Source organism: Anopheles aquasalis, chromosome 2 (genome assembly GCF_943734665.1).
Source record: "Anopheles aquasalis chromosome 2, idAnoAquaMG_Q_19, whole genome shotgun sequence".
Taxonomy (NCBI): domain Eukaryota; kingdom Metazoa; phylum Arthropoda; class Insecta; order Diptera; family Culicidae; genus Anopheles; species Anopheles aquasalis.
The window spans coordinates 59,913,147-59,923,146 of NC_064877.1; the positions used below are offsets into that span (position 1 = coordinate 59,913,147).

General features: G+C 43.9%; 1 protein-coding gene across 1 annotated transcript; it reads right to left on the reverse strand.

Annotated features, from left to right (window-relative positions):
- Positions 1-88: 88 nt before the first annotated feature.
- Positions 89-8,778, reverse strand: LOC126576167 (uncharacterized). Its single transcript, XM_050237335.1, has 25 exons — positions 8,693-8,778; positions 8,537-8,623; positions 8,265-8,466; positions 7,967-8,134; positions 7,798-7,895; positions 7,579-7,733; positions 7,328-7,511; positions 7,001-7,256; positions 6,672-6,934; positions 5,924-6,567; positions 5,503-5,854; positions 5,134-5,423; positions 4,943-5,076; positions 3,901-3,947; positions 3,422-3,508; positions 3,149-3,350; positions 2,851-3,018; positions 2,682-2,779; positions 2,463-2,617; positions 2,216-2,399; positions 1,904-2,159; positions 1,568-1,836; positions 860-1,503; positions 436-794; positions 89-404 (listed from the first exon to the last, which is right to left on the reverse strand). The coding sequence occupies exons 1-25, from the start codon at positions 8,760-8,762 to the stop codon at positions 89-91; spliced, it is 5,688 nt and encodes a 1,895-aa protein (XP_050093292.1). The 5' UTR covers positions 8,763-8,778.
- Positions 8,779-10,000: the final 1,222 nt, after the last annotated feature.

Genomic DNA, 10,000 nt, shown 5'->3' on the forward strand with positions numbered 1-10,000 from the left:
AACTGTAAAGTTTAAAACCTCTATAATGAATGTAAAAAAAGTTTAAATGATGGATTTTTATTATCTTTTAAAACGGAAACTGCTAGAGTTATACAATACTCTTGATCCATCCAATAAAGGATGATATTCTAACGTGTATTCCCAGTTCTTTGGCCGGCACATCAGATATCACAATGCCCAGCAGGTACTGTGTCGTGGAGTTATCCTGTGGGTTTCTATGATACCAGACGAGTGGGCCTCCGGAAATGCTGCGTTGTGGGGTGCCATCGATGTCGGTGCACAGTTCGTTCGACTGAAGATCACGTCTACCAAGTTGTCGTAGCTCTTGACTACAGTCAGAGTTATACTTTGGGAAGTTTAATTCAAAGTTGCACATTGTTTCTGTTGAGGAAAGAGTGTTGAGTCTTGATTGGAATTCTTCATCGAGCATAGGACTCACCATCATCTGCCACCATTCGGTACAGCACCAGTGGTGTGTGCGTCTCGTTCTGCCACAAACAGATCGGGTATTTGCGGGCTGTTGGAACGATTGGTTGCACCAAGCGCACCAGGCCAATATCGTACTGAAGGGTTGTTGCATTGTAACCCGGATGAATGATCACTTCCTTGATGCCGACTGGCTTTGGGCGTGACCAGGTGGCATTGGGATTACCCTCGGCTACATTTACTAGAGTGGGGAAATTGCCGTTGGCCATCAGGCAGTAAGCAGATGATACGACGATACTTCGTGTGATCAGTGTACCAGAGCATATCCATTCCGTTGAGCCATCCTTGGTCTTCCAGCCGAGGTATACCTTAAATAAAGTAGCACACGGAATGTACCCTATTTTTTATGTTATCGCAATCCAGGACGGCTTACCGTATGATAAAAGTGATCAATTCGATCCGGTTGATATGATTCATACATTTCGTGGAACTGTTTGTAGCGGCTCTCACAATCATCCAACTCAGAGGCCGCCATGCTGGTACTGGTTTCATTTCGTATGTTATCATAAGGACAGCACACAACATCTTTGCCATTGCAGAACTGAATTTTTCGATGCGCTTGCACATCATACCGTACCTTTGGACATCGGTTTATGTTAACGCACAGCCCGGTACTTCCATCTGTTCCCGTGCAATGGGCTAGGTTACCCAGTTTCTTATTTAGCAGCGGGACCGAGTCCATCTTTTCACGATAATTCGGTAGCAGCACCGACTTGAGCCATTCGGAGTGATAACCTAATCGGGTCCCAAGTGCCGCTCGGCCGAAACCACAGTCTTTGCCAAGTAGATTCAGCGCATATATGTGCTCGAAATGACGTCCTAAACGCCAAATGTTTCGCCTCAATGGTGCTCCGTATAGCATTTCACACGATTCCGGAACCAAGAAGGGTTTATTTCGGAAACACAGATGCTCAGTTGTTACACCACGGCTAAGTCCATTAGAGTACTCCTCTGGTAATGTACAAGTGTCGTTGATCACGATATTGGCTCTAGGCGACAGCTGAACGATTGTTGGGTCTAATTAGAGTAAAGAAATCTTGTTGAAGTAGAGAATGTATTCAGTATAATAGCAAATACTCACCAATTTTGAGTTTGGGGGCGAAGTCATAATCGAATATATTCAAATCAATGCGACCGTGGCCAGTAACGTAGAATTGTGGTTTAGGTAGCTTATACGCGCTCCAAATACACGCTGGTACGAAGTCTTCCAATTTAGAAAATATAAACCGATCCTTCAGCTTTAAAATGGCGATATCATTGTAGAAGGAGTTTGATTTGTAAGCCGGATGCCGATGAACACGGACAATGTCGTTCCGGGTGTTCCTGAGCATGATGTGCGAAGGTTGATTTCTGTCAGAAGAGAATTCGTGTTCTTTAGCAATCTGATGATCCAGTGAATTTGTCTTTTTCTACCAACCTTCCAGCGATGGCACAACGGGCCAGTGTAACTATAGTATCCTCATCAATCACCACCCCATTACAGTTTGAGGGTACCGACGGGCTTCCAGCTGGCCAGTGAATCGACACGGTTTGGGTGGAATTGATTATGTTCATATGCGCATTGCCGGGGTTCACACCTTCCATGCCACCTGATACTTTTGTTACGATTTCATCTTCATATTCTCTGAGGCGGACGTAACGTAATGCACAGGCATACGGCTTGAAACTCCAATCTAGAAAGGTGCGATGAAGATGTAGAATGTTTTCTATTCTTTTAAGATTACCCTACCTCTTATAATCTCGCCACGTTTTGCAAGCTCTGCGCTTATCCAGGGAATATAAGGAGCTACCTTCATGTAAACACCTGGAATTGATTGACCGCATATGCTTCCAAACGAAGTAACGGCCACAACGAATGGAGTCATCTTGCCATTGTGCAGTAACTTCATCTGCAGTGGTCCTCCTGAGTCTCCCTTGAAGAAAGCAAACCGATTAGACGATATGTGAATGGGACTCGGATTTCTAATAACTCTTACGGGACAAGTATCCATTTTGACGTCACCGGCACACAAATGGTAGTTCATAAGTCCTTGCTTCAGTTTGCGATCGCCTACCTTATAGTGCTTATTACATTCTTCCGATTTGACTACTCCGAGTGATACTTTCAGAAGGATCGGTGTGGACTGCTCACCTAAGAAATAATAACATGTCTGTAGAATTTCCAGCAGAACTGAGAATCTTTTAGTGGCACTTACCGAACCCAGTTGCTCCCCAACCAGTGGCTTCCATCGTAGGGAAAGGTATTTCCTTCTCATCATTCCACAAGCATCCCGGTGCTACCGTGTCATGCAAGCTGAAGAAGAACAAAAGTAGACCGAAGGATATGTTAACTGACGTACACAAATTATGATCGAGCACTCTTACGTGACGTTCTTTTCTAGCCGCAGCAGGGCAAGATCATGGTAGCGCGAGCTAAAGCGATGCTCAGGATGACGTACAATTTCGACGATCTTTAGCTGCTGTGCGTATTGATCGTCCGTGTCGTCGTATAGGTTGATATCTCCAAGGCGAACCACATCGGGCGGAATGTTGCTAATAAAAGAGAGAAAGAAAACAACAATAACCAACAGGTCCATGGACATTCGCTTTCATCTTCTCCGCTCCTTTCACCCATCCTCTAGCCTCTTGTTACTATGCAGCTTATCACCGTTGGAAAACTTACTCATCATCCGCCACACAATGAGCTGCAGTAAGTACATAGTTCTCCCAAATCAGCGATCCGCCGCAGTCCCAACGGATTTTACCATCGCTTCCAGTCCATCCAATCGCTGCCATGTGCGCAAACTCGCGCAAATAAGCTGGCCTACCGAAGACTGGCTTAGGTTCCGGACCCTCTCCGAGTTTATAGTACCTCAGATGACAGTCTACGTAAAAGGGATGTAAAATGTGTTTGGTGTAGCAACTTAGAAAAGATCTAGCCTATTCTGCACCATACCATCAATCGCTTCTCGAATGTTTGGCAAGAAAGCCTCACTCAGGTCTTCATGGAGGCCCGATTCGATGGCGTCTAGCTCACCATAGCCTGTGAACCAAGACATCAATTATTTGTATGAGAAAAGGATCGTTTAACCTAATCTTGTTGAATGCACTCACTGAATCCGATGAACTGTGTAACGATCAAAAGGAGCAACTGTGCGCACAGCGCTTTCGTTGCGATTGCTGCCATTCTTCGGCAGTGCTCGCAGCTGAATGATCGTTCATAATAATCTTCCACCACTGCTGGGGTATCAAAGTTAACTCGTGATTTCGGACGAACCGACCATCCTGATTATGCTATAAGAAAATCAGCTGCCCATAGCGTACATTACTCATACAAGGGCTTACCAGCAATCAGTGCAGCAGCCCAGCTGTCCAGTTCCTTGGCACCCTTATCGGTAGTCGAAAACGATGCTACAGGGATCAAATAGTTAGAGCCAGAATACGAGATAATGAGTAGAGATACAGCGAACAATTTCGTTCCGCTTCATACTACCATGATCAAAAATAAACCGGAATTTGGTCATAAAAAGAAAAGTACTTGTTTTTTCTTCAAAATTCAAATTGTCCCCTTCAAAGTAGTCCCCGTCGGATGCAATGCACTAGTGCCAGCGTTTGATCCACTCCTCAAAACTTTTCTGGAACTCGGTTTTTGGTATAACCATTAGTGGCTCCGGCGATTTATGCTTTATCGTCTCCACACTCTCAAAACAAGTTCCTGGTAGTGGTTTTTTGAGTCAATTGAATAGCCAGAAGCCACATGATACGAGACCACCTTAATTGACAGGGTTGTTGAATGGTATTGGTGTTGTTTTTGACGAGAAACTCTCGAAAAATCAACGCATTATGAGATGGCGCATTATCGTCATGGAGAATCCACGAGTTGTGACCCCACCAAGGCAGATTTGTTTTTGCGGATTGATTCAAATGATATGTTGGTGGTCTCAGCTATCTCCCTTATCGTCAATTTGCCCTTTTCGATCAACAATTTTCGGATTTTATCGACGTTTTCGTCAGTTTTGGATGTCAATGGCCTTCCAGGACGACAATCGTCCTCAACAGCCTCACGACCACTTTTAAAGCGTTCATACCACTGGTACACCTGTGTTTTTGATAGAGTATTGTCATCATAACACTTTTGTATCATTTGTAATGTGTCGGAACACTCAATTTCATTTTTAACGTTGTTCATGTTTTGAATCAATTTTAAAAATCGCCATGACGTAAAAACTTAATGCAAACAAATCTCTGCTGTAAACGTAAATGAAGAGCTGGAAAGCTGAAACTTGGCATGTACATCACTAATAGAGCCGTCAACATAATAAAAAAAAACAGAATTCAAAATTGATAAGCCCGCGCGGAATAAATTCAAAATTCCGGTTTATTTTTGATCATGGTAGTATTCTTTTCATGGTTTCTTGACCACCGGTTGACAATTATTCCGTTAGGCAAGGCATAACAAGGCATAACAAAACCATACACAGGCTTAATATTGCTCTTGTAATGTTCGTTAATGTTGCTGTGTAATCCAAAATAACCTTGCGGCTGAGCTTTGATTGTCTTTCCACTAAAGAACAGCAAAAAGAACAGTAGCGGAATTACTACTGACAACTGCTATGGAAAGTTAGTTTTTTTTATTATCTTTTACGAAGGATATTGCTTGTGCTATACAATACTCTTAATCCAGCCGATATACGATGAGATTCTAACGTGTATTCCAAGCCGCTGAGCCGATAAAGCAGAGCTAATAATGCCCACCAGATACTGGGTTGAAGAGTTGTCATTCGGATTTCTATGGTACCAGATGAGCGGATCTCCGGAAATGCTACGTCCTGGTATACCATCGACGTCGGTGCACAGATCATTAGACTGAAGCTCACGTCTACCAAGATGCCGTAGGTCTTGTCTACAATCGGAGTTGTACTTTGGGAAGTTTAGCTCAAACCTACTCACATAGTCATCTGTAGAAGAATGTAGAAGAATCACGTACATTAATAATAGTCTAGTTACTTTGAATATTTTCACCAGCTAAGGACTCACCATTGTCTACCATTCGGTACAGCACCAGTGGTGTGTGCGTCTCGTTCTGCCACAAACAGATCGGGTATTTGCGAGCTGTTGGAACGATTGGTTGCACCAAGCGCACCAATCCAATATCGTACTGAAGGGTGGTTGCATTGTAACCCGGATGAATGATCACTTCCTTGATGCCGACTGGATTTGGGCGCGACCAGGTGGCATTGGGATTACCCTCGGCTACATTCACTAGTATTGGTAGGTCGCCGTCTGCCAGCAAACAATAAGCGGATGTTATAACAACACTTCGTGTGATCAGTGTACCAGAGCATATCCATTCCGTTGTGCCATCCTTGGTTTTCCAGCCAAAGTATACCTAAAATAAAGTAGCACATGGAAATGTAGCCTTATCTTTTGAATGGAATCGCAATCCAGGACGGCTTACCGTATGATAAAAGTGATCAATTCGATCCGATTGATATGGTTCATACATTTCGTGGAACTGTTTGTAGCGGCTTTCACAATCATCCAACTCTGAAGCGCTCATGCTGGTGCTAGTTTCATTTCGTATGTTATCATAAGGACAGCACACGATCGTACCACCATTGCAGAACTGAACGTTACGTTTCGCTTGCACATCGTAGCGTATCTTAGGACATCGGTTTACGTTAACACACAGTCCCGTATTTCCGTCTGCTCCCGTGCACTGATCAAAATCGTTCAAATCCGTATTAAAGAACTGCACTGAGTCCGATTCATCGCGGTAATTTGGTAGCAGCACCGACTTGAGCCATTCGGAGTGATAACCTAATCGGGTTCCAAGTGCCGCTCGGCCGAAACCACAGTCTTTGCCAAGTAGATTCAGCGCATATATGTGCTCGAAATGACGTCCTAAACGCCAAATGTTTCGCCTCAGTGGTGCTCCGTATAGCATTTCACACGATTCCGGAACCAAGAAAGGTTTATTTCGGAAACACAGATGCTCAGTTGTTACACCACGGCTAAGTCCATTAGAGTACTCCTCTGGTAATGTACAAGTGTCGTTGATCACGATATTGGCTCTAGGAGACAGCTGAACGATTGTTGGGTCTGAAACGGGGTAAAGAGAGGTTGGTGAGCAAAGAAAAGCAAGAAAAGGTGAGCAATGAAAAAAAAATTTGTGATAAAAGAATCTAGATGCAGAATATACTCACTTATTTCCAGCTGGGCGTTGGAGTAAGAATCGAATTTATTCAAATCAATGCGACCATGCCCGGTAACGTAGAACTGAGGATCGGGTAGGTTATACGCACTCCAAATACATGCCGGTACGAAATCTTGTGAGAATGTAAACCGATCCTTCACCTTTAAAATGGCGATATCATTGTAGAAGGAGTTTGGTTTGTAACCCGGATGCCGATGAACACGGACAATGTCGTTCCTGGTGTTCCTGAGCATGATGTGCGAAGGTTGAATCCTATCGGAGAGAATTCGTGTTCTTTAGCATTCTGATGATCCAGTGAATTTGTCTTTTTCTACCAACCTTCCAGCGATGGCACAACGGGCCAGTGTAACTATGGTATCCTCATCAATCACAACACCGTTACAGTTTGAGGGTACCGACGGGCTTCCAGCTGGCCAGTGAATCGAAACGGTTTGCGTAGAGTCAAATATGCTCATGTGTGCCTTGCTTGAATCGAGATTTTCAAAACCACCCGATTTACTTACAACGACATCGTCTTCATACTCTCTGAGGTAGACGTAACGTAATGCACAGGCATATGGCTTGAAACTCCAATCTGGAACAGCGCGTTGAAGAAGTTTGAGCGTTTACTTTGCAAACATCTGTTTCAGCTATAAATTATCCTACCTCTAATGATCTCTCCACGTTTTGCAAGCTCTGCGCTTATCCAGGGAATGTAAGGAGCTACCTTCATGTAAACCCCAGGATTCGATTGACCGCATACGCTCCCAAAAGAAGTAACGGCCACAATGAATGGAGTCATCTTGCCATTGTGCAGTAGCTTCATCTGCAGTGGACCTCCTGAGTCTCCCTTGAAGAAAGCAAACCGATTAAACGATAGATATGTGAATGGGGCTCGGATTTCTAACAACTCTTACGGGACAAGTATCCATTTTGACGTCACCGGCACATAACTGGTAGTTCATGAGTCCTTGCTTCAATCCACGATCGCCGACTTTATAGTACTTGTTACATTCTTCCGATTTGACTACTCCGAGTGATACTTTCAGAAGGATCGGTGTGGACTGCTCACCTAAGAAATAATAACATGTCTGAAGAATTTCCAGCAGAACTGAGAATCTTTTAGTGGCACTTACCGAACCCAGTTGCTCCCCAACCAGTGGCTTCCATCGTAGGGAAAGGTATTTCCTTCTCATCATTCCACAAGCATCCCGGTGCTACCGTGTCATGCAAGCTGAAGAAGAACAAAAGTAGACCGAAGGATATGTTAACTGACGTACACAAATTATGATCGAGCACTCTTACGTGACGTTCTTTTCTAGCCGCAGCAGGGCAAGATCATGGTAGCGCGAGCTAAAGCGATGCTCAGGATGACGTACAATTTCGACGATCTTTAGCTGCTGTGCGTACTGATCGTCTGTGTCGTCGTATAGGTTGATATCTCCAAGGCGAACCACATCGGGCGGAATGTTGCTAATAAAAGAGAAAACGAAAACAACAATAACCAACAGGTCCATGGACATTCGTGTTCATCTTCTCCGCTCCTTTCACCAATCCTCTAGCTTCTTGTTACTATGCAGCTTATCACCACTGTAAAACTTACTCATCATCCGCCACACAATGAGCTGCAGTAAGTACGTAGTTCTCCCATATCAGCGATCCGCCGCAGTCCCAACGGATTTTACCATCGCTTCCAGTCCATCCAACCGCTGCCATGTGCGCAAACTCGCGCAAATAAGCTGGCCTACCGAAGGCTGGCTTAGGTTCCGGACCCTCTCCTAGCCTGTAGTACCTCAGATGACAGTCTGTGAAGGTAAAAAATATAATGTATTCGCACAATTACGAAGATCTAAGCATATGTTGCCCTGGCCCTACCATCGATTGCTTCTCGAACGTTTGGCAAGAAAGCCTCACTCAGTCTTTCATCCAGATCAGCGGTGGTAGCATATAGCGATCCATAGCCTGTGAAGCAGAAGACCAAGCATTTGCTTAAGAATTTTATTTTACTTTGTACTTACTGCTTTCACTCACTGAATTTGATATTTTGTATCACGATCAAAAGGAACACCTGCGCACACAGCGGTGTGGCGATTGCTGCCATCCTTTAGCAGTGCTCGTAGCAGAATGAACGCTTTGTGCCTTCTTCCCCCACTACGTTGGTGTCAATCACAAGAGCTAACGCAGGCCAACCGGTTTCTTTGAAGCTTCGGTTGTGATTAGCACAGCGACCTGTATTTTGCCGAGGGGAATTCCGTTGTCCGACGCGTACGTGACTCACTCATATGTTCCAAACATTATGAATCGAATGTTTCGGTGCCCTTGTCCGTGACCAAAAACGATGATAGACGAACCACGTGGTTAGAAGATGCATGCGAGAGGATGTGCTAAAGCAAACAGCCTCCCTTAGTTAGCGTTCTTATCATGTTTTCTTGGTTTGATTGACCATAGTCATGCAGGTGAACCGCGTGCAATAATTGTTTGTTTGTTTATTTTTTCGAGCGATATAGTGAGATATTTTGACCAAGACGATCAGGCACCAAAAAAGCATTGGCGAAGAATGGTGTTAAAACGTAATAACTTGATCAGACTTGCTCTAACTATCTCGCGAATGTCACTAGAACCGGTTATTTTTTTGGTACAATCTTTGGTTCAATCTTTGTCGAAACTAACGATCCAGAACAACTATCAATCTGCTCGAGGGTATTGTGATGACGATTGTTTTCGTGCCGGCGGCGACGTTCGTTTCCGTTTCTTTCGGTTTTTGGAAACACGTGGGAAAATGCTGAAGGTAAACACCAAAACACCAAACGCAATCGCTACACTTCTAGGCCGTACCTCTTTGTTTACTACATTCCATACTAAATTTACCAGCGATCGAAGTTTGATCTCTTTATTTGATCGAAGTGTTAATGTTTAACTCGGTCTTCAAATGGCATGAAAAGGTAGCGACTCGACCCCATTGGTGCCTTAAATATAAAAATCTGAAGTCAGCTGCAGGGTCACAGGTATGATTCTCGTGCGATTACAGGAGAAAATGTAGGACTGTTGCCAACTGAACAAGCGATTGTTGGCGTAACGATTACCTGTTCGAAGGTTGGGCCAATTCGTACCAACTGGGCCAATTCGTACCAACGTATAAAATTGTTAGATATGATGTAAAAAATAGTATTACTGTGTAAAAGAGATTATAGTGTAAAAATATCTGACCGATTAGAGTATACTCAGTTCCTTAGAATTACGTCGGTTTATATTTTAAATACTTAGTGAGACTATTGAGTGATGGGGAAAGCTACTTTAACTGATTATGAAAGTTAATGTAGTAGCAGTAGGCGTATATTT